We start from the raw sequence: 24111 nt of genomic DNA, 5'->3' as shown, positions 1-24111 counted from the left end.
TAACATGTTTATCAAGAGGGCTAGCGCTAGTAGGGATATTACTCGGCGTCGAAGCACGACAAGTGCAAGCGGTTTCAAATACACGATCTTGCTTTTCGGCCAGTTCAACGTCTGATACGGTTAGCACAACATGATCTTCACAAGTTCGATCATATTCCTTTTGCTTTTATGAGCCACCACTTGACCTTTGCTTGCGACTTAGTCACGGATGCGGTTTGTTGTTCAGGTCCATCATTGACTTAACCAGTACAACCTTCTCTTCCAGCGCGTCCTGATGTTTTTTCCTCAGGGCCTTCATCTTTTTCTTATCAGCTTCCCATGCAGTACGCATCCTAATCAGCTCAGCCACGCCACCATCGTTGCTACTAGGACGCTGCACAGTTCGCTTCAATCTGTCGTACCCCGCCAAAAACTGTAAAAAGAACGTTAATGATTAATAGTTGTCATTCACACCACAACAAATCGGCACAAGTACAAACCTCACCAAACAACAAGCCGCGTCGGTGGTCTTCAGGGTCGTTTCCAAACTTTCATTCTCCAGCTCAGCTTTATCACCATCTAGCACTATCCCTTCCAAGAGGTAGCTCGCTATAGAGGCCGAATGGAAGCTGCAATTAGAACGCTTAACCATGCGCTTCTTCCCCGTTAAGCCGCAATTCGCAGGCTAACCGAGCTGCTGAGTCTACTTAGGAAATCCAGCTCAGTTAGCCACTAGTTATCACCACTTGAACTCCCCAACACATTCAAGGATGCCAAGTCGTTCATTATTGTCACAAACACAAAGAAAGACGAACTGCCCAGGTTACCCCAGGAAACCAGCTCTATTGTTTCAGGCCAGAGGCCACACAAAAACACAACCTTAAAATACCATTTCTAAACAACATTATCAAAGCTTTCAGTGAGAAGGACATCCAACACTTGAGAAGATCTCGGGTCACCGGAAGTCGCCATAGCCGCATCAGTTACGGTCATATCCAGGTCGCCTGAAGCATGGGGCTGATCCGCCAATACACCAGTAGCAGAAGGAGGCACGACCTCAGGAACATTACTAGCATCTTTGAGTGGTTCATTCCTATGATCACACAAAGCCCCACGTTCATGTTCCTCCTGCAAATCCTCGTATTTCTTCTCCAACTCCTCTACCTCAGCACGAATGCCAAAATAAGCCTCCTTCGCTTACAGCGTGGCAATTTTGCATCTTTCAGCAAAGGCTTTCGCTGCGGCTAACTTTTTTTTCAGGTCGTCCACCTCATGCCTCAGCTCGACTGACTCGTTGACAGCTGACGTCTTCTCCAAAGTCAATGAAGTAAGCTGCGTCTTTAGAACATCCAATTCTTTCTTCTCAGATTGTTCCACTTCTCGAAGAGTCGAGAGCTCGTCCCGCATCGACTCGACCTCAGTCTTTTCTATCTCAGCGAACTGAGCGGCTGTCTTCAACTTCTGGTACCCAACAATAAGCACAATGCACCACATCATCATCAAGTAATAACATGAGGCATAACAAGGCAGACAAATCATAATACAGGAGCTACTTACCAGACACCACGCCTTATCCATTCTCCTTAAGTTCGACTCCAGCTCCTTGGAATCCAAGTCCTTCCTATCACCATCCAGCGTCATTCCCTCCAGCAAACAAGCAGCTATAGGTGCGGATTTTTAGCTACAATCCGACCTCTTCACAAAGCATTTTTTGCCTGATACCTCCTCTGCATACATTAAGTTGCGCTCCAATTCATCTTTCCCACCACTGGAGTGACCATTGCCAGTCTCTCTCACAGCAGCCTTCCCCTTCATCTTCCCGGAAGTATCTCCAGCGACCTTAGGCGGAACGACCTCTGTGGTCTCCTCACCCAGCACGCTGAAGTCAGGCAGTGGCCTAGACCTCGAGCTGCGAGCCGCCCTCCCCCCGGTTCACCCTTTACCACCAGTCCTAGAACTACTCCCAAGTGCGGCTTCAACTACCCTTGCGACCTTGGCAGGTCGGGCCTCAGGATCGTTGCTCTTCCTCTTCGGCAGGCGACTTCGCTTAGGAATCTCAAAGGTGATTTCATCCAAGTCGAAGGGTGCGTTCTCTTGACCCCTCTCAACTCCACCCCCTGAGGTACCAGCACCTCCAGAGGGTCGCTTTGACCCAGCACGACTTCGGTTCTTATCTTTCCTCGTCACCAAGAACCTCTTACGTTTTTCCATTGCAAATTTCCTAGATGCTCCACCAATCACCTCTCCACGAGCTCTCTTCTTCTGAACCCTCCTCTTCTCCCTAATCGCAAGCCCTCCACGTTCCACAAAGAAATGTACAACTTCAGGTAGTTTCGCCTGTTTCTGAGCTCGAGTCAACCTCGCGAACTTCTCGATCACCTGCCGATCAGTCTCCCTCTCTATAACGAGTTTTGCATAGAAAACAAAGAAACGTTTTCAATACAAAATCAACAAACGTGTCATCAGAGAAATCAAACAATATACTGGTACCCACCAGTAAGTTGACATATCCTATTTTCTACACTGTATCCCCTCGCACAGAAGTTCCTAACAAACAACAATGGTTTTTTGTCCCAAGACTTGTTACTCACACCATACATAACACTCGACCTCTTAGCTCGTGTTTACAAACTAAAGTTAAGCGCCCGAGATCGCTTTACCAAGAAGTGCTCAATAATATCAGCGACCTCTATCCGGTACTCACCGCTGGCGTTCAACAGGTCAAACACCTTAAGCAACCGCCATGTGTTATCCACAAATTGACAGGGCGCTTTGCCACAAAAATTCAAGAACTCACAAACCAGTTTAGAGAACAGTATCGTCATATGCGCCCTCAGCTACCCCTCACAGATTATAACACCATAGTTCGGTGGGTTGTACCTATCGCTAAAGACCCGCGCGTCCTGTTCGGGCTCATAGATCTCCAGACCGCTTACGGTTATCCCATACGTCTCTCTCAAGTAGGGGAACGCCCTCAAAGCGTGTCTGTCTACAGCCCTAGGAGGCAACCCACTAGACGATGACTTCTCATCGCTACCTGAAGTGCTAGTTACAGCAACCGCAGACACAGATCAGGCATCATCTTCCCCACCTTTCACCTCATCAACATCATCATCTTCATCATCACCCTCGCTCACCCCAAACTGACTATTCCTTCTCTTCCTCTTCATCCCAACCAAGAGAAACTTCGCGAACCTCATCAGATCGCGTATCATCTGAGTCAAACATCTCTCTCTTGTCACTCACAACTCTAACCATAATCAACAAAGCGAACGACCTAACAACTTAATAACAAAAAAAGCAAGAACGAAGCAGAGAGCAGAAGATCAACAATGGTAGAAAACTAACCTGAAGGCTCTTGGTGTAGTGAGGTTTTTTCTGCAAAGGGGAACAACAAAATGGCGATTCAGATAGCCAGCGTGGTTTTTGTATAACTGCCCCTCCAGTTCCCAAAGCGTTATGATTACATCCTAGCCCTAGCCGCACACAACTTCCAACAAGCTGTCTTGTCTTTTCAAATCCCGAAAAAATAATAAAGACGCTTTTCTCAAGAATCGCTTAGATTTGCTCACGTGTCGTACACGTGCCAAATGTTATTGCACATCCGATCATCAGATAGCGCGGATCGATCTCCATAGTTCGCTGAGTATTTCCACTTCCACCAGTTTGTCTCTTTATGCCTGCTCCACATGCACTACTGTGTTCTCTCAACATATCGCTTCACCGAGCGGCACGACCTACTGAGAGGGGGCTGTGTAAGGGAGTGATATTCTCCTTCAGGAATATCAAACACGTGCTCAGCATGGAGGAAATACCACACCGACCTTTGACCTACTTTGCCGACCTATATCACTAGATCGCATCCACAAACTACGAGATCGCTCTAGACTAGTTCGTATCATTACACAGATCATCCTATATCATGACTCATCATACCTTCTAGAAGCGATCATGTATAAAGCTACACGTAGGCAAATCATCGCCACCGCTTCATCGACCACGTACCGCTTAGGGTCTGGTCATCAAGTCGAGCTATTCGTGAGTAACTTGAGCTCGGCTCGTCGAAGGCTCGACTCAAACTCGTCTGCACATAAGTATGAGTCGAGTTTGAGCTTAATTTAAAGCTCATTCTAGATAGTGAGTAGTGAGTAGTTCGAGTTCGAGTAGCTCGCGAGCTACTCATTTTATAAGCCCGTACGTATATAATTTATAATTTATACATCATTTTATACTTTATACCCAACTATAATTTACAATTTATACTAGTTTTAATGTTTTATATACATTTTTTTTCGAGTTTGAGCTCAAGTTCTAGTTCAAACGAGCATAACTGAACTCAAGCTCGAACCTGAGCTCGAGCTCGAAGTGTAAAACGAGTCGAGCTCGAGCTATTAGTAGAACTAGACGAGTCGAGCTTGAGCTTCAATATTAAGCTCGAATGTGAGTTCGAGTTGAGCTTCTGCATGTGTGAGTCGAGTTCGAGTTAGCAAAACTCGACTCGGGTAGCTCGATGACCAACCCTAACAGCCGCAAGCTACTAACCCATGCTACTAATCCCCATCATTACAACAGACCTACTAGCACAGTTCTCACACGACTCAGCAATCTCCACCCTATATTTGTACTGATCCTTACACGTGTTGGGTGAAGATTCACTTTCATCGCTTATGAATACTCCTCATATGAACTATGCCAGACCTGATTTTTCTCTCCTCCCAGAATCGAGAGCAAGATACGTAGGCCAGATCTGATTCTTCTCTCCCTCCAAAATCGAGAGCAAGATACGTAGGCAGTTCGCTCATCAACAAACTTGGTCTTACCCAAATTCAATCCCATTCTCCTTCCTCCTTTGTATGTAAAGGAAGACAAAAAGACACCTTTACACTGTTTAAACAATAAAACCAATAAGTTCTTTGGGTGGTTCGGGATAGGAGGTCTCCTCCTTTCTTTCTCGTCCAAACCATATATTGTGATTCCTCCCTTCAACTTCTTTTACTTTAAGCAGTCACAATCACCTCTCTTCACCAATTCGCCGCATAATTACTGACCATTTTTGTTCTTCTTCACCTTCTTACTATACCATTGCGGTCAATAAACGTACATCTGTCTTCACCACCACGTATACAAGTACTAGTTATAATATGATATATATTCCATCCACATTAGGTCGTATATGTAAATGAGTACATGACTGTTTAAAACATGTTTTGCTTCTTCGTTGAAACGCAGACACTTTTCTTTTTCTTGGAGTCCTCATTTTAGCAGTCCTAAATATCCTTTTAATGATGGTCTTGCGTTAATGCTTTGAAACATTTTTACATATGTACGAGGTACAGTGTTCAAGCCTGTACGAGGTCCGACGTGGTATGACACAAACTATCAACCAATAATTATATTGAATGTTGGTCAGGTCACAGAAAAATGTCAGTTTTGGAGGAGAATACTCTGAATAAAGCCAAAACATAAAAAAAATTGGGGAAGTCTGTTATACCAAATATCAAAAATCATAAAATGGAATTAAGGATAGAAATTATCAGAACCTCAAAATCCAACATAGGAATCAAATCTCATCAGGTGTTGAATTAATGGGTAATAAATAAATGCTAAATGTACAACAAAGTTTACCTGTATTGATTTTCCAGAAAAAACTGGCTACAATTAATCTATTCTTTTTCAAGAAAGAAGAACTATTCCGCTATGGTAATGTGGTAAACAACTAATCCTAAACTCTATTTTATCAGTTGCCTGGTGTTACATGAGAGGACCTACAATGACAAAAACTCGTGTGGGCTACTACCAACTGAACAAGCCGCATATACTATCTTTATGTACAACAGTCTCCTCTGAAGAAACTGCTCCACTATCCATGCTGTCATCAGAGCTATCTTCAGGCTGGAGCTGTATTCGATCCGCATTCTCAACAATCCAATCAGTAAACTCTGGAGACGATGCCAATTCAGACAAAGACTCCCTTGTTGACTCCCTCGTGAAGTCCTCCCATTCCTTCTTTGAGAACCTCTTGCGTTTGGGCGTGTTATGAAAGGACGAGTAGTAGTCCCGGTCGGGTGTCAGTGTTACTCCCTTAATAGGGGGTGAAGAGATATAACCTGCAGCAGAAAGGGAAATCTTTTTAAAAACAAATTGCTAACTCGAAATGCAGAAATATGATTGTACAGGTACTGGGGACTGGAGAGGCTTTGCATCTCCTAGAAAGCAAGTATTGGTATATAGATCTATGAAATAGTAGAAAGTGTAACTTTATTGAAGGGATTATAAAGTCGGTCCTATATAATATACATATATTCTGGCAATACAAATCATGTGCCAGAAACTTCAAGAACTAAGGAAAAAAAGGGGGTCTATTTCTAGAAATTTGACATTACAAGTCAATATGCATAACTCTAGTACTAAATGGGGAAAGGAAAATAAATAAAAAAGGTGTACCTTTAATCCAGGGAATTGTGCTCTTCGGGCTACTCCTGGGTGTCATTCCACTATATTTCCCAGCAGACCTACTAAGGAATTCGGCATTTTTCCGGACGGCTGATACCTGTTTAGCTCGCAACCATGGGCTTCGGATTCTACTCATTTCATTTGACCAGTACCTGATTAAAATAGAGACGAAAAATTTGAGCTTAAACCTTTTCAAAACGAATTAGTAACAAAATAAAAGGAACACAAATGAGGCCCAAGGCTAGACGCTATCGGTGTAATGGCATACTAATATACTACAGTGTCGTTACAGATAGGATTCAAGAAACAAGTCAAATCATGACCATATGACATTCATCTATATCATTTTGTATATATCTTTTGCCAATTGAAACATTTTATTAATAATTATAATACTAATAAGGATAATTACAAATAATAATCATCTAAAAAATGTAATCAGCGTATCTACTTAATGTTTGACAAATTTATTCTACTACATATTCAATTTTGGCATTGCTTAAATAGATATGATAAAAACTTCGAATAATAGTAAAAAGCTAGCAAGTGGAAACTTACACCAGTGCTGAGCCTCGAAACATTGAATTGATAAATGAACAGATACCCCAACATGAAGCCAATGCCAATATAGCAAGAGGAGTATCCAGGGTGCTCTGTAAGAGGAGAATATAATCATATAAGAAACAACGCCTCAGCACATTTTTCATAAGCTAGAGAAGGTACATATTTGCATCGTACAAACACAAAATATGAACTATTGACGAAGAGAGCTAGTAGCACCTTTTTTGCCTGGCCGGGAAAACTCACTGAACCAGGCTAAGACACACTTTGATTTAAGTTTTAAAAAAAATGGAGAAATCAACTATATGACAAGAGGGACGAGCTTTAACTTTTTGCCATCCCAGACTCAGAGACCTATGAAATGCAAAATAGTTCGTACAACAATCTCGACGATATCCTGTTGTAATATTACGAGACCACAACCATACGACATGCTCATCTTGTGGAACTACAATTTTTAAAAACTAAACGAATTATTAACATTTAAAGGGTTGTAAAATATGACTGATCTAGAGTCTAGACAAATATTAAGGTTTCCTGTGGCCTACTGGTCAAGACTTGGGAGGTCTGCCTCAAGGTCTTCGGTTAGGGAATCATACAAAAAAAACACAAAAACAAAAAAATGAAAAAATGACTGATCAAAACACTAAGACTAGAAGATCACTGCAATCACCGTAAAACAAGATCTCTCAGAAGTCGTAACTGTACACTTGAAACTTCGAAAATCAGATGCGCTAGCTTAAGACCACTGGAATGATTTAAATCAAAATTTGAGTACAAATGCATGTACTTGGACTGGTCAAAGATAAGTTCTGCACAAACAAATATCGAGGAGACAGTAATTTTTTTCGCTCGGCAACCTGATTTTCATTTGTATAGTTTTGCTCGACTCGATATCTAATTAAGTGAAGTGAAAATACGCTCCCATTTGAGATTCAAATAAAAATTACATTAGATCATTTTGTGGTAAGTTCCATAGAAATATAATATTGAATTTCAATCATCAAAAACACAAGAGAAAAGGCTATACCAGAAGAATGGATGTCAATCCAACAATGCGCACTGCCCACTTCACAAAATAAGCTATACCGTCATCAACGCTTCCATCTTCAGAAATAATATATTTCCGCACAATCCAGTAACCTAGTGCTGCTCCAGCGAGAACAATTCCTACTCCCACAAATACAGAAACCTGAAAGTGCAGACATTACAAAAACCATAAAATGAAAACACTTAGTCATGTTAATATTGAGGCTACAGGAGATTCAAAAGTTATGCGTACAGTTATGGGCAATAAACTAAACAATCCAACTTCTAATATCCAGAAAAATAAATAAATAAATAAAGGAATGAAAGCACAGATATTGAACTCAGTAACAAAATACAAAAGGCAAACGAGTTTGTCATTCTGAATTATTTACCACTAACTTACAAAGAAATCTACCATATACATGCCTTCTTGCAACAATGAAGTAAGCCTAGGAAACCAAAGGACACAGCGAGAGGCAACACAAATTCCCTTGAAGCAACAAATGCAACATAAGGGTTTCCTTTCATTTTCTTATTTTTTTAGAATGGGTAAAGACATAGTAAAATTAAGAAATGAAACATCAAAATGACTCCAAGACCCCTTCTCTTTCAGCCACTTATCAGATCCTCCCATCTACATAAAGAAAGCCTTGGTATAGCATTGTCAATCAAAACATTAAGTGATGTCTTAAAAGTAGATTTTGCTGTATGGTCGGATGCTTAATTTGAGACGTGCTTGTTTAAGTCTCCTGCCGCTGCCAACCTTTAGTTAAGATTCTTTGCCAAGCATACTTACGGCATATTCACAATATTTGAAAATGTAACGATTTCAAACCACGCGAAAAGTACAATGACACTACGACTACTACAAAAATTTTAAATTGTGTACGACAGTAACCATCCGAATCATGTATCAACAGTGAGCCAAAAGAAGGTTTATATGCATGGGCAGAAGAAATTACAAAAAAGTTAACCTGGATTATATAAGAAGAGGAAGTAGAAGGACTTACAGGGTTGTACATATCTTCACTCAGACCAAAATTTACGAGAATGGAATTGATTAGCATAGAGAAGTAGTGCACAAGATAAGACCCAAGCCCAAGCTGAAAGGACAAATGCAAGGAAAAAAATAATGTGTTAAAGATCAAATGAGATGATAACACTGTTTCAACATTAAAAGGTAGCAAACTTACCAAAGACGTAGAAATAGCATAGTAGAAGGCCCCCTTCCTTCCAGTTGGTAATAGTTTCATACTCTGCATTTCAACACAAATCGAATAAATAACTATTTATTTCCTAATAAAGGTCAAATGAATGATATAGCTATAAGGAAATAGATGCAGGAGCTTTATGCATTCACATGTCAGCAACCACATTTATAAACAGCTTCTACAACCATTACATCACTCGGACCAGTACAACATTGAGTCTTTAATGACTACACTATCTGAAAATAATCCCTCATTCCCTCATTTGCTTCAGAGATTCGTCTTTTACCTCAAAAAAAGTAATTTTCGTAAGTACCAACTCTACTGCTTCACAGTGAACAATTAGATGATTCCAGCTGTGTGTGCCTGTCTTAAGGGTGTTGTCATGTGTGCATTTTCCCCAAGTTAACTAGCAACAGTTGTGATAAATAATGGGGTGCTCTGTCTATCAGATCGGTTTGTGGAGAAAATGGTTCTTAACCGACACAAGGCAGCTGAATTCAACGAGGTCGGGATTTCAGGTAGGCTAGCGCCAGGAATGAGTGGGAATATAATGGGCGTGTGTTCAGCCAAAGTGTTGTGGTTGTGTTTGTGTATATTCCCTTGTCTGTGTTTTTTTTTTGCCTCTCTATCAGCTTGGGATTCTAGGTTAGATGGTTCTCGATATTTTAACAGTAATATAAAACACAATATATAATCATGACCGACAGCTAAACAACTAGTAGAAATAGATGTCCAATTAATTGAATTGACTTCGAAAAAAAAAACGAAATCAATCGAAGAATACTTGTAGATCTTATGTACCTGAAACAGAAGAAACAAGACCACAAGCAAAACTCCTACTGCCATTGAACTGCTATAATAAAACGGCACCCAGTCACTAAGTATGGGTGCAAATAGCATTGAAAGAATTCCGAAAACAAGACAGTAGAGACGCCACTGCTGAAACACTGCAACAAAGTTATAAACACAATGTCAGTTATCAAAACAAGCTAAAAGTCTAAATAGAAAAGAAAAACAATATAGACATCTACCTTCTTCAACGGAGACTGTCATGGGACCAGATGTTCCACCCACAAACTTTACATCCACATATCTGTCCTCATATGGTGACATAAAAGCACTCCATTGCCCTTTTTTAATACTTCTCCATTCCTCCTTTGCACATTTGCATAACCCCAAAGAAGCATTCCTGTGGAAACAAACTTCTATTTGGCTATGGAGCCTTTCAGGTATTGCACCTGATGGTGTCATGGTGACACGGAACGAGTTAGCATACTTGTTGATGTTCAACCTTGACACGCCAACAACTCTGACCCGCTCACAAGACACACTCTTTGCTGAGTAGCCACCAAGAAAGCCCGGAGTGAAGTGTATAACAGGATCATCTAGACAAATATCTGCAGTTTCAAACAATCAAAATGAGTATACTCATTCACATGTTTTGACATTATAAACTTATACTGAAAAATTAAACCTTGAAAAAGAATACCTTTTGTTGTTGGTGGTGTTTGATGGAAAGAGGAAGAGTAGAAGAGGAAAGAAAGGGAGAGAAGGAAAATTACGAGACATGAAGTTGGAGAAGTCGACTCCATTTTCATCACTGATCAATCAATCCACCGCCAATTTGATTGTTTTCTTTTGAAGTTTTAAAGAAGGAAGTGCTGCGTAATTTTTACGCTTACGCGGTTTATACACTGGGTAAAGACGATGATGTAGCCCAATGGGCTGGGCTAAGGCGCACAGACAGATTTAAGGGCCAATGAGAGTCGAGTTGGGCCGAATCATACTTTAATTACCTCATTTTTTTTTTATTGTTATTATTTAGTTTTTGTCATGTTTTATAATTTGATCATATATCAATTTCAACTATGAGATACATAACTAATTCTTATACCCTTTAGAGAAAGAGAGAGAGCAAGATAGAAAATTGTGAAATATATATATATAGTCCTTCTCTAAAAAGTAGTTACTTAAGTTAACTTAAAATAAATACGTAAATAAAACTTCACCTATAAAATGAATTAAAACCTAATGTTTGGTGGTTATAAAGCACTTACCATAAATATCATATCCACAAAATTTCAATTTATTTGAAAACCTCTGATATAGATAGAAATTGTTGTCATATTTAAAATTTTCAAGACTTTAAAATTGTCCATGGAAAAAGATGTCAAGACTGAACCTAAACCCTAAACCAACCTTCTTTAACACTAAACCTGTCAAGACTTATCAATTATGTTCATTTAATGAACACACTCGATAAGCAAACATGCAAGAAGCAATCAAAGTTTGTTAGTGTTAGAGGTTTCTAAATGATCTGCAATTTTGTAGAGATGATATTAATGTTGAGTATATCATATCCACAAAAAATTATGGTTGAATTCATTTTATAGGTGAAATTTGACCTACGTACTTTTTTTTTAAGTTAACTTAAATAACTATTTTTAATATATATATACATATGTGTGTGTGTGTGTGAAAACATTAGAATATCTCGCGCTTTTATTTCTAAACTTTATATTAGATTCACAATTTCACTTTGCTAGCTTTTATATGTTTTTATATGTACCTACTGAGGCATTGACCTCTCATTTATTCAACTACAAAATACAAAATACCGCATATGTTATGTGATAATATTCATTTTATACCAGTTGTAAAATTGTAGGGAAAATTTTTAATACAATTTAAACAAGGGATGTCATGTTGACACCACACAGTTTAGCACGAGTTACACAACTAACAAACAACTACATCTCAACTAAAACCCAATTAAAACTTACTAAGGGCAACCCGTAAAAAAATAATAATAATCTTTCAACCCAAACATATTCTTTTTATTCCTTAAAATCCTTTGCAATTTGTTTTCATTTAGTCCTAATATTAAATAGAAAATATCGAATTCTCTTCAGAAAACGATGCTAGTCCATGGAAAAAGATGACAATATTTAAAATTTCGCTGGGAAAATATGATAACCTTAGGTATCGGCTGGAAACGACGGAATTCTAGAGAAGTTTGTTCCTTACACTCTCATCAATTTCAATTTCAATTTCACATTTGATCCAAGTGTTGTTACCGAAAACAATCTCCTTGTATTTAAAATGGGAGGGGATTGAGAATGTGCTATAACTTGATAAAATTGAGGTGTTATTCCCTAATTTAATGATGTTATTTGTAGTCTACATGGTCAGGATAATTCTGAACACAACTCTCTTGTCTGCCCAGAACAAGTAGACGCAATCATAACAAGTGATGGTGATATGGTACCATATATACCTTACATCAGTATAACATGATATTTTGGTATGAAAGTTATATCAGTATCTTAGGAGGCATCCAACTAATTCTCTAACACATAGTTGGCCTAAAAACAAAGTCTAATTTACTATTTTTTTTTTAAACTACATATTATCTTTAAATACAATACCAAAGTAGTAAAATAGACATTATTTTTAAGCCAACGTATGGGGATACAAGAAAGTTATATTAATCGTATATTAATCGTTATCTTGTAAACTTTGTATGATGGCCATGACCGTTTTTGATAGTTTCTTTGGGTTCCTACAAATAATCATGTAACTAAATTAGTTTTTTTTTTGTTTTAAACTGTATTGTTGAAATTTAAGACACATGCTAGTAATTACCTTTGTGTTGTTTGAAGATCTTGTTATGTCTTGATGGGTAGGACCCCCCATCAAACACCATTGTCACTTGAGTAGTGCTATATGGACCTATTTTTTAGACCCCCCCACTACCTATTTTTATTCACTCCTAATGAGTTTTTCTTAAAATAAATAACAATTTGTTTTTTGTTTACTGCCTCTTTAACTTTGTGCTCACACAAAGTTAATTATTATATATGTTACTCAATTAATCTATTATTCCAAAAATTATTAATGAAAACCCTTGAATGAAATGAAAGGTTTATGGGTTATTATTATATTTTATTTTTGTGAGGAAGAACAAACCAACCATGTTCTTAGGGGAAACGTTTTATTTGTGGTTGTTTTTATTTTGGCAGGTTTTATATTCATTTAAGTTTGGGTGACCTTTAGTAATTATAACATATAATTCGAATCATTAAAAACTAAACCAACCCATAATCCCATATCACTAGCCACGCCTGCAAATTTCATGTAGACGGTTCTTTCAGAAGATTCACCCAATTCGAAAGGGTATATGGGATTTGTGGCACTGTTATTCATTGAGAGAACCGACTTTATAAAAATCTATATAAACTCTTTAGCTCGTTACCCAAACCAAACCTCATCCTATCCTGAGCGGAAGCTTTAGCCATTGAAAGTTTCATTGGTTTTTTATTTGATCAAGATTTCACAGATCTCACATGTCCTAATGATATTGAGAATAATGTTAAAAGATTTATAAGACAAGGCAAGTAGGATTCTCGAGATGATTATCTTAGTGTGTGTCTTGAACGAATTGTTGTTCTGGTCCATAAAGAAGCAAATAACTTCCATACGTATTGGGTGCCCATAATAGACCACGTGTCCCGCCAAACAACTATCACTCAAATAAGGAAACTAAAATTTATATATTACCAAGTATACCCCCTCTTTCTCCCACCACCAATCCACCACTCCACCTCCCACTATTTTCTTACAATCTTCAACTCCTCGTTAGAATCAATACCCATTCTATTGCAAATGGACTTTGGAGTTGTTACAGTAGCTGTTTAGCAATTACAATCTAAAATCTTGATAGAAAGACAAGAAAAATAAAAGGTTTATTGTTGATATTTGTTTTAGAAGATAAACAATTAAATTTTTGCAAGATCGGAACCCAAAGTGTTCATGGAATAAATGTTAACTAATTTTGATAAGAACACAAAGTTAAAAAAACCTTTTCGGACTATTTGAATTAATTAGAACACTAGGGGTTCAAACTTAGTGTTTACAATTCAAAATAGTATGAGATAAACTTCACAAAGAACAAATCAAATAATGTGAATGGCGTTAGATACCGGTGGGATTTGCTAGACTTGAATTTGAGTTTCGTAAGAATAGACGAATAAGAACATAAGGAAAAAAGAGGTTTTTGTGGTAAAATTGGGGTATTATAGGCAAAACACAACTTTTGGGAAAAAAGAAAATAAAATTAGTGATAATGCTATTTGGTTGGACACGTGGTCTATTATGGGCGCTGGTAGAATCTACCAGCAAAACCGTTGGTGAACAAATTCGGACTCTCGATAAAATAGCAACGGGTCATATCGGGTCATATAGACGAAATGTAAGATTAAGTATTAGGGTCCCACCAGTTGACCATTTTCTTAACCACCTAACAAATATAATAAGGGTCCTATATTGGGCAACCACCGAATTCGATTGGGCCTCTAGCCCAACAATGAAGCCTAACAACAGTAGCCCAATACACCCCATGACTGAACCAAAAAAAAAAAAAAAAAAAAAAAAAAGAGTTTTCTGTTGTATTCATACTTTGAGTGTTGAGTTGTGAATCAACAACGGAAATAGAAGTTGGTAACTTCACCCAATTCGAGTTGTGTTTTTAAAAGTAAACTTCGAGTGTTTACTGTGAATCAACAATGAAAATTGAAGTAGTGTTTACTGTGAATCAATAGTGGAAATTGAAGTTAGTTTCATCCATTTGCAATGTACACTCGAATTTCAACATCTTTCTTGTATTCAAAATCCAAATTTTCACTGTATATATGGGTATTTCAATTTCTTCCAAAACCGTAATATTATGCAGAAATCGATATTCCGTTCGAAATCATTAAATTGATTGGTTTACATATTTTTTTTGTTCATAAACAAAATAAAAATCAAACTAAAACAGCCTAATAATAAATACTAATTGCTACGTATGTTTGCATTTCCATCCACATCAAAGATCTCTTTAAACCATGGACCAAAATATCGCCGATATATATCGGTATATTGGTACACCGACATCGATATTTCCGACATATATCCACCGAATATAGAACTATTTTTTTTTCCGATATATATCGGAATTTCCAATATAAAACTTTATATCGCTGATATAATCGATATTTACGATATATATCGGTTGACTTTTTGACTATTTTTTAATATAAATCCGATATTTCCAATATATTTCCGATATATTTCCGATATTTCCGATATTATATGTCCGATATATCCGATAGTTCTGATATTTTAAATAGTTTGGAATAGTCACCAAAATAATGGATATATCCGATATGTCCGATATATATCGGTTTTTGGGTACATCGATATATTGATCGATATCGATATTTTGGGCCTTTCTTTAAACAATCAAATAAATGAATGAAGCGCACGTCCACACGCTTGCCAGCATCTCTTTATTTTCCCACCAAACTAACCTTTCCATAAAACTCCAACACCTTCGGCATTAGAAACTTCTCAGAAAACCCTATCAATTTTACCGCCATTTCCACCTCAGCTAGTCAATAAAATACCAATAAAATCCCTCTGATCTTCGTTTATTTAAACATTTTAAGTAAAAGGTAACTGCTAATTTGTATTAATAATAATTAAGAATGCCACCCTTTGATTCTGCGTCGAAGGCGGCCCGGGCATTGTTATTGCGCAATATGAATAGATCTTCATGTACAAGTAGTCAATTTGGGAAATATGTTTCGAATAGATGGTTGGGTAGTATTGCAGGTGTTGGGGTACCATGTGTTGAGAAATTGATTAGTAATGATAAAGAGAGGATTTTTTCGATTAGAGATTTGCATCAATCGGCTCAAATAAGGGGGTTTCTTGGTTGTGGTGATGGAGAGGAAGGGAGTGTTCTCTCTAAGATGTATGAGGAGAAGCGCGTGATGGGGTAATGTTAATTTGTTTGTTAAGCTTGATGCGTTGCAATGTTGTTGTTTGATATTAGTACTCAGAGATGTAGATTCTGGGGGCTGTCTAGTGTTCCATAAATTTTTTTTCTATATATTGTTTTTTGTGCAGTAATAATGTTTATGATTGACTTGAAAAACAAAAAACATGTCGCGGCTTCTTACATTTAATCTTCTCTGTCTATCAGGTATACTCCAGAGCAATTATTTGCAGTCGTTGCAGCTGTTGACATGTATGAAGACTTTCTTCCATGGTGTCAACGCTCAAAGATAGTTCGACACAATCCAGATGGATCTTTTGATGCCGAGTTGGAGATTGGTTTTAAATTTCTTGTTGAAAGCTATATGTCTCATGTAGAAATGACCAAACCAAAGTACATAAAGGTAATTTGTTTATGTCTCTTGGTAGTTACATAAAACCAGAAAATTTTATCTTTATTTAGCTTGAACTAGTAGGTTGTGCAAAAACCTGATGCATAACATGTTGGTATGTGATGATACCAGAAAAGTATTTTTTTACTTATTTTTTGTGATCAGATGGGGCAAAACATGAATGAACAAGCCTAAAAACACAACAGTATAGGAGTGTTGATGTTGTCAAAAAGGAAAAATGAGCTTATTAAAGTAGATTCGTTTGTGATCGACATAATGCGTAATATAGTAATTAAGAAATGAAAGTGCACCCTATCATGGTTGCAAGAAGCTATGAAGATTACCACTTCCAAATCAGATCCTTTTTTCGATGCCATCAAAATTAGAACCACACACTAAGATTGAAAGAACGTCTGTTAAAGCGAACTGGAGAGCAACAGTAGGTGTGAGTGTGTGACTGAGGAAAAGGTTCTCAAGCCTCCTCTATTTTGAATTTTTTCAGTATTTTCCGAGTACAACCCAGTGTTAACCTTTTTTTTTTCACAAAGCCTCTTTCAGTGGCCTATTTTGTTATTGTTTTTAGAGTTTGTACCTTATGGGAAAGGAGAGTAATCCTTGTTAGACTTTTGTGATCTTAAGATGACATCATATCTTTGATAATATACTATACATCCGTGATTTGACAAAGGTAGCCTCCATGTTTTGTGAAATATGGTGCTTCAGATCAACATCCAATCACAAGCATTAGCAAGATGCCTCTCCCTCCTCAAACATGAGCACTGTGTTCCACAGGCCTCTACCGCTCTCCAATATAAAGGGCAAAGGCAGAAAAAGAAAGAACAGTACATTTTCCTTATGATTCTAAGCCATCTAGCGAATAATTCATTGGCCACGATTGAGTATGAAGTAGATGACATTTCCCCCTTTGTGTTGATATTAGGAATATTAGCAAGTCTTTTCTCCATTTTGGACCATAACAATCCTCTTAGGAATCAGGTTGTTGAAAAACCCCCAATTACGAGGGGTATGTTCTTTTTCCCTGTCAGTATTGGAAGGACATACTGTTAAAAAAACAAGAAAAAAGAAAAAGACAACTTCTATAACATCTGAATAAACTAAAACAGATTTTTGAAAGGGTGGAAAAACTATATGAGAATTGTTTTGCATGATCTCGTTACTATCCAGAAAATTGTTTTGTTTGTCTAGAGAATTGGGGTAACAGTTGGTCAGTCGCACAGTGATACACTATTGCACGATAACGAATACCGACCATGACTTACCATTGTTTTCGGGCATAGCAGATATGTTTGATTTTTTTTTCTATTGGTTTAATGATTTTAATATCAAATTTTTGTTTGAACACTTATAAAAGCTTGCCACTTCATGAGGCTGTTACATTTTTTCAATGCAGAGGGTTATGGCCCCTTATTGATGCACCATAATCTGTGAGTGCTTTGGACTTTAATTAGAACTGGCTGATGGATCACTTATAATATTTGGCTTTTGTAGATTATTTCTGTGATTGTTGATATGCCAAATAGTTTTTCGCTATAAACATGTTACTTTTTCCTTAGTTGCTATACTCTAGATATCCAACTCATATCCCTATCTGCTAACTTCCAGACAACTGCGTCAGAGAGCAATCTTTTTGATCATCTGATCAACGTATGGGAGTTCAGTCCCGGACCGATCCCAGGAACATGTGGCCTTTATTTCATGGTGGATTTCAAGTTCCAGTCACCACTTTATCGGCAGGTATGATTTACCCTTGCTTGCAATAATTCTTTAAAATTCATTGCCAGTTTTCTGCATTCTGTTCTGACCAATTTTAAGTTGCACTTCAACATTTCATGTTATGCATAATGGATGGTTGTATAATTCAAACCTACTTCCCCAAAATGTTAAACGTCTTATCTCAGGTTTGTAAGATTGTTTTTGTTTGGATTGATAAAAGATTTTATTAAAATCAATTGAAGTTGATTACAGCAGATATCAATATTTGGCCCTGTTGTACTATCATTTATCTTAGGTAGTTTTTTTTGGAGGACTTCTGTGTTGACCAAGAATATGGACTAAATTCTGTTTTTGATGTATGAACAACTCCATACTACTCTGTCCAACTTCCAGTTTATCTAAAAACCAATCAGGGTGTGTAGTATATGATATATTACAAAAAATTTGATATTCTGACACTTGTCATTACCCCATTTTCCTTGAAAATTGAGCTGGAGAATTTTTCGGAATCAGCCTGACACTGCTGGTGCTTTATGTGCAGGTCGCATCCATGTTCTTCAAGGAGGTGGTCTCTCGACTTGTGGGATCCTTTAGTGATCGCTGCCGGTTGATTTATGGACCAGGAGTTCAAGTCCTGGAGAATTCCTACGGACAAGACAGGACTTGAAATTCACATACAAATTATTATCAGAAACAAATATGCTAACCGCAGTAACTCCCATCTCCATTGGCTGGAGTGCACTTTCATGCCATTCAAGTCCATATAAACCGAGCATGCCCAGTAGGTGGATCCTCTTCACTTGTTCAGTTGAGCTGTCTTTGGAGCTTGTACTGGAATAAGCTTATCAAATTTTGGTAAATATATATTGAAGTGTCAAAGCTTGCCTGACATAACATTCTGGCTCAAGATTTATTACCGTCGATTTTGTCTAGGAAACGGATGAAGATTATTTGGTTTCTGTATCTGGATCAAATTCTTTTATCTATACTAATGCAATTCACTGTTTATTTCCTTAGTACTTATAGACTCGTTATTCAATCATTATTACTCCACTCCATTCTTTTAGACAACTATACTTAAGTTCACACTTGTGTTCTCGAAGACAAGCCCAAGATATTGCCGATATATCTGATATATATCGTTTTTTTGATACACCGATATGGATATATTTGATATATCTCAACTGAATATTGAATTTTTTTTTTATATATATCGCAATTTCCGATATATATTGATTGATATATACGATATATCTGATATAAATTGTTGATTTTGACCGATATTATTGACTTTGACCAAATATTGTTGACGATATTTCTGATATAATCGACGATATTTCTAATACATCGACATCAAAACAAAATTTTGATTGGTCAACAAAAAAATAGATATCTTTGATATTTTTGATATATATCGGTTTTTAAGTACATTGAAATATTCACTGAATTCGATATTTTGGACTTTGCTCGAAGAACAGGTGTACACAATTACAAAGCCCTAGCCTATAATGGGCCTCCAAGAAAAGCCCAATCACACACACCGTCTAAACTATTATATTATTAGGGTTTACTGCCTCCATAAACTCTAAAACGAGGCCTATAAAAGCACCTCCTTATTCCTTAAACCCTACTATGCAAACACTAGAAACAGGAAACAAAACATTTCCAAGCCTCTTTTTCCAATGCGCCGATTTACTCCTTCCATGGCTTTCTCCTCTAGATCTAGCTTCATCTTCTCTAACCTGCAAATTCCTTCACCAAATCTCCAAACAAATCACAATCTCAAGATCATTAGACGCCTCTCAAAACTTAGAAACCCACCCAATACCATTCATTAACAATACACCTGATTCTGAGCCTTATTCTTATTTTGTTTACACCCCGTGTCAAATACTTCAACTTTCTAACCCATCTCAACAATGGGGCTGTTTCAATTCATCGATTTATCTGAAACAGACGGTTTCTAGTTTGTTAACGATTGAGGATGGGTTTGGGTGTGATTGTGAGGGTATTTGTTCTGGGGATGAGTGTGTTTGTTGTAGGTTGAAACCTGAGTTTGATTCTGAGTTTGGTTTTGAATATGAGGTTATGAGTGAGTGTGGAGAGAGATGTGTTTGTGATTTGAGTTGTCGGAATAGGTTGACTCAAAAGGGGGTTTCGGTTAGATTGAGAGTTGTTAAGGATGGAAGGAAAGGTTGGGGCTTGCATGCTGGTGAGTTCATTAGACAAGGAGAATTTGTTTGTGAGTATGCAGGTATAAATAAATAACCTTTTAATGTGCATTTATTTATTGTTGCCAATTGCTAAAGAGATGGTTTGAGCAGATGATGAATTAATATGATAATTGTCTGACTTCGGAATGAGGCTTCAAATATCGAGCTTTTTAAAACTGATGCTCAAAGTCTATCTCATGCCATAAAAATAATAATTGACCACTGTATAAGTTACCAATGCTCTGAAGCTCAACGATTTAATATTTAGTTGTGTGTGAAATAGTTTAATCTTATTAAAAGGTAGTTTTTGGCAAATGATGATTCACTCCTTAATGGGTAATTTGCGTCTGAATTCTTTTGATGTAAACATCTTGGAGGTCTGATGCCTTTATTGGTTGTCTATTATGTCAGATGTTGTGCTGTTTCTGCATTAGTTGATTATCTTGGTAGAGAATGACATGATGATTATTTATTTCCCTATTGGTTTGATTGCTGATATGATGGCAAATCATGTATTAGCTCTATCTGATCATTCTCCAGCATTACAGAAAAGTTAAATATTATAATTTTTTACTTGTATATATTTACCTTCTGAATTGTTTTACTGCTTTTTTGTTGGTTTTAGGTGTTCACCCTCTGTTTTGCTGTTCACTCATCTATGTGGCGTATTTTATGTTGATTTTTATTATATGGTTGTTATCTTGTTAAAGAATGATATGATGATTAGGATTGTTTCCCTATTGGTTTGATTGCCGATATGATGGCACATCAAGTATTAGCTCTATCTGATCATTCTGTAACATACACTAAATGTAACCTGAAATACTGCTATTATAATGAATTGCATGTCCTAACATTGTAAATTCATAGAATAAGTGAGCATTTTGGTTTTGAAATGTATTTGACATAAAACTGTATCTTTGCATAGTGTACATTTTCCTTTTTACTAATTCAAAATGGATCAATTCAACAGTTACCAATACTCTTTTTTTTATTCTTTTTATGCCTTGTATTTTACATTGTTGTTGTCTAGGATATGATGTGTTCGTATGTCTAATGGGTATCAATCTTTTCTATGTATTTTTAAATTCTTTTATTGATTGCTGATGATTGTATGTGGTTAATTGTCATTTATTGGGTGGGTTGATTCTGATGGGGACGATTTTCTATGTCTTTTTAAGTTCTTTTATTGATTGCTGATGATTATATGTGGTTAGTCATTTTTTGGGTGGTTTGATTCTGACGGGGACGATTTTCTGGCTGGAAATCTCTCTACTCTGTTAAGGGAGCGGACAATTTTCCAATGTTTGCACATTCCCGAGTAAACGTCACACAATAAGCTTTTAGGAGCAGGTTTCCATATCCTGTCGTCTTGTGGAGCAGCGTTGCTGCCATTACCACTTGGGACTGGCCATGGACGTACATTTTTCTCCAATTTGTTCCAACTTTTAATTTTTTATTCCAATTATTCATGGTATGCTTTATGATAAAATGAACCATTTCATGTGATGCTATACTTAATTACAAGGAGCGAACCATTTCATTGTTCGTAAATTCCTAAGTAAATGTCACATAATAAGCCGTACGGGAGGTACGGTGGGTTTCCATATCCTGTCGTCTTGTGGAGCAGCGTTGTTGCCATTACCACTTGGGACTGGCCATGGACGCACATTATTCTCCAATATGTTTGATTAGTTCTAATTTTAATTTTTGATTTTTTTTATTCCAATTATTCATGGTATGCTTTACGATAAAATGAACCATTTCATGTGATGCTATGCTTAATTAGAAGGAGTGAACCATTTCATTGTTTGTACATTCCCAAGTAAATGTCACATCATAAGCCATACAGGCGGTACGGCGGGTTTCCATATCTTGTTGTCTTGTGGAGCAGCGTTGTTGCCATTACAACTTGGGACTGGCCATGGGCACACATTATTCTCCAATTTATTTGATTAGTTCCAACTTTAATTTTTTATTTTAATTAGTCATGGGATGCCTTGTGATAAAATGAATTCTGTAGAGGACAGATCAGTATTTTTTGTTACCACCATGCAAACAGCTATTGTAATTTGTATTTACATTCTATGTTAATCTGCTTCCCATTGTATGTGTTTCCTTCATCTTTGTTCATTGATTTTTTCTGTTTGTTTGCTATATATTTTTGTTTCTAGTTGTTTTCAACCATTGATGTGACGGGGATGATTTTCTGGCTGAAAATCTCTCTTCTTAATTGCAAGGAGCGAACCATTTCATTGTTCGTAGATTCCTAAGTAAACGTCACAGACAAAGCCCTTTGATACGTTGTTGGTTCTTGTCGAAGAGTTCCACCGTGGTAAGGGCGGTCTCATATTCCATTGCCTTGTGGAGCAGCGTTGCTGCTTTTACCTCTTGGGACTGGCCATGAGACAAACATTCCTCTCCAATTTGATTAATTTGTTCCTTTACACCTGTGCTTTCCCGTATAATGTTGTTTTTTAGTAGAGATTTGTTGTGAATTAGGTGAGGACAAATCAGATCATGTTACAAGTTTGTTGGACAGTAGTTTTTTCTACCTTTTGTGTTGTAATGGTTTGCTTCTGGTTCCTTGTCGTGTTATTACTTGTATTTGACTTGTACCCTTATATCTGTGCATTTTTGTTGTTGTTCTTTGGAAGTAACAGAAGCTTCCTGATTCTTCATGTTTACCAAACTTTGAAGTGTTGCTGAAAGTACATTTTCAATGTTGCCATTTGTGATGTTCATTGGATTGGAATGGGTGGACCCCTTTCTGTTCCGTTAGGTATTGTTATCTGAATCCTTTTTTATTTGTGTAGGTGAACTATTGACAACAGCTGAAGCGAGATGCCGACAACAGAAGTATGATGAACTTGCAGCAAGTGGCAAGTGTCCATCTGCACTACTTGTTGTGAGAGAGCATCTACCATCTGGGAAAGCATGTTTGAGGGTGAATATTGATGCGACCAAGGTAGGAAATATTGCACGGTTTATCAACCATGCATGTGATGGTGGCAATCTGTTGACCGTGTTAGTAAGAAACTCTGGGATGTTGTTTCCTCGCCTATGCTTCTTCACTTCAAGAGATGTACTAGAAGGTGAAGAACTTGTTTTCAGTTATGGAGATGTTAGGCTCAGTCCAAATGGTTTAAGGTGCTATTGCGGCAGCTCTTATTGTTTTGGATTCCTTCCATCTGAAAATACTTGATGTGATTTATCTAAATAGAGTTCTTCTGTTGGAGAATATTGCTCACGTTTATCTCTCTGTTCAAGGCACGGTGAGTCTGATGGCAAAAACTTTTGTAGCAGGGTAGAGACAATGGGTCTGTACTCTGTAGCAATAGGTACTAGTTGTGAAGCCTGATGCTGCTTTGTGTTGAAGCATTGATATTTTTTGAATTGTCTGGACTGGAGCTTGTAGTGTTGTGGGTGATGGAATGTGTACTTGTTGCTGGTTATAAATTGTTTTATAATAATGTTTTGCAAGAAATATAATTCTGTTATAAGTTCAATGTAGTAGGAAATCATGACCATTACAGCTTTATTTGTAATCCAGTTTCTGGTATGAGTTCGTTATAAAGGGAACTTGGTTTTTAACAAAATATCTTGTCAATGCCAAACTTGGAATCTTAACAGAAACTCTTGTCAATGCCAAACTTGGAATCTAAAAGTTCTGCACATGTACGCTATTTGACAAATGTTGAAAATTATCAGTTTCTACAA

The 24111-nt window shown here is 37.2% G+C and overlaps 3 protein-coding genes and 4 non-coding genes across 8 annotated transcripts; 6 read left to right on the top strand and 1 right to left on the bottom strand.

Moving 5' to 3' along the window:
- Nucleotides 1–5535: 5535 nt before the first annotated feature.
- On the bottom strand, nt 5536–10915 carry LOC147485779 (uncharacterized). The gene is made up of 9 exons (XM_086572022.1): nt 10723–10915; nt 10265–10630; nt 10035–10180; nt 9216–9278; nt 9033–9125; nt 8024–8185; nt 6991–7085; nt 6424–6584; nt 5536–6086 (listed from the first exon to the last, which is right to left on the bottom strand). The coding sequence occupies exons 1-9, from the start codon at nt 10829–10831 to the stop codon at nt 5773–5775; spliced, it is 1509 nt and encodes a 502-aa protein (XP_086428148.1). The 5' UTR covers nt 10832–10915; the 3' UTR covers nt 5536–5772.
- Nucleotides 10916–15550: 4635 nt separating this feature from the next.
- Nucleotides 15551–19197, top strand: LOC147485778 (uncharacterized). The gene is made up of 4 exons (XM_086572798.1): nt 15551–16053; nt 16261–16456; nt 18068–18199; nt 18720–19197. Exons 1-4 carry the CDS (start codon nt 15761–15763, stop codon nt 18843–18845), a joined length of 747 nt encoding a protein of 248 aa, XP_086428924.1. The 5' UTR covers nt 15551–15760; the 3' UTR covers nt 18846–19197.
- A 569-nt stretch (nt 19198–19766) lies between these two features.
- Nucleotides 19767–23878, top strand: LOC147485773 (histone-lysine N-methyltransferase SUVR3-like). 2 transcript variants are annotated; one of them, XM_086572064.1, is made up of 2 exons: nt 19767–20390; nt 23208–23878. In XM_086572064.1, exons 1-2 carry the CDS (start codon nt 19811–19813, stop codon nt 23594–23596), a joined length of 969 nt encoding a protein of 322 aa, XP_086428190.1. In that variant the 5' UTR covers nt 19767–19810; the 3' UTR covers nt 23597–23878. The 2 variants fall into 2 exon arrangements, with proteins under 2 accessions (XP_086428190.1, XP_086428189.1); XM_086572063.1 differs by having other exon boundaries at nt 19771–20432.
- Nucleotides 20497–20577, top strand: LOC147485777 (small nucleolar RNA SNORD36). Its single transcript, XR_015203317.1, has one exon. It is a non-coding gene; the product is annotated as a small nucleolar RNA SNORD36 (small nucleolar RNA).
- Nucleotides 20697–20782, top strand: LOC147485776 (small nucleolar RNA Z101). The gene has a single exon (XR_015203420.1). It is a non-coding gene; the product is annotated as a small nucleolar RNA Z101 (small nucleolar RNA).
- On the top strand, nt 20843–20926 carry LOC147485775 (small nucleolar RNA Z102/R77). The gene has a single exon (XR_015203425.1). It is a non-coding gene; the product is annotated as a small nucleolar RNA Z102/R77 (small nucleolar RNA).
- Nucleotides 21101–21186, top strand: LOC147485774 (small nucleolar RNA Z102/R77). The gene has a single exon (XR_015203422.1). It is a non-coding gene; the product is annotated as a small nucleolar RNA Z102/R77 (small nucleolar RNA).
- Nucleotides 23879–24111: the final 233 nt, after the last annotated feature.

Source organism: Coptis chinensis, chromosome 7, assembly GCF_015680905.1.
Source record: "Coptis chinensis isolate HL-2020 chromosome 7, ASM1568090v1, whole genome shotgun sequence".
NCBI classification, from domain to species: domain Eukaryota; kingdom Viridiplantae; phylum Streptophyta; class Magnoliopsida; order Ranunculales; family Ranunculaceae; genus Coptis; species Coptis chinensis.
Note: the sequence above shows the minus strand (reverse complement) of the source record. Positions and strands in the feature narration are given on the sequence as shown.

Coding starts and splice junctions, on each gene's coding strand:
- LOC147485773 (XM_086572063.1), top strand. CDS start 19,811: ATGCAAACACTAGAAACAGGAAACAAAACATTTCCAAGCCTCTTTTTC. Junction 20,433..23,207: donor ATTTGTTTGTGAGTATGCAG/GTATAAATAAAT, acceptor TTATTTGTGTAG/GTGAACTATTGACAACAGCT.
- LOC147485779 (XM_086572022.1), bottom strand. CDS start 10,831: ATGAAAATGGAGTCGACTTCTCCAACTTCATGTCTCGTAATTTTCCTT. Junction 9,126..9,215: donor ATGCTATTTCTACGTCTTTG/GTAAGTTTGCTA, acceptor TTGTCCTTTCAG/CTTGGGCTTGGGTCTTATCT. Junction 8,186..9,032: donor GTGAAGATATGTACAACCCT/GTAAGTCCTTCT, acceptor CTGCACTTTCAG/GTTTCTGTATTTGTGGGAGT.
- LOC147485778 (XM_086572798.1), top strand. CDS start 15,761: ATGCCACCCTTTGATTCTGCGTCGAAGGCGGCCCGGGCATTGTTATTG. Junction 16,457..18,067: donor CCAAACCAAAGTACATAAAG/GTAATTTGTTTA, acceptor GCTAACTTCCAG/ACAACTGCGTCAGAGAGCAA. Junction 18,200..18,719: donor AGTCACCACTTTATCGGCAG/GTATGATTTACC, acceptor CTTTATGTGCAG/GTCGCATCCATGTTCTTCAA.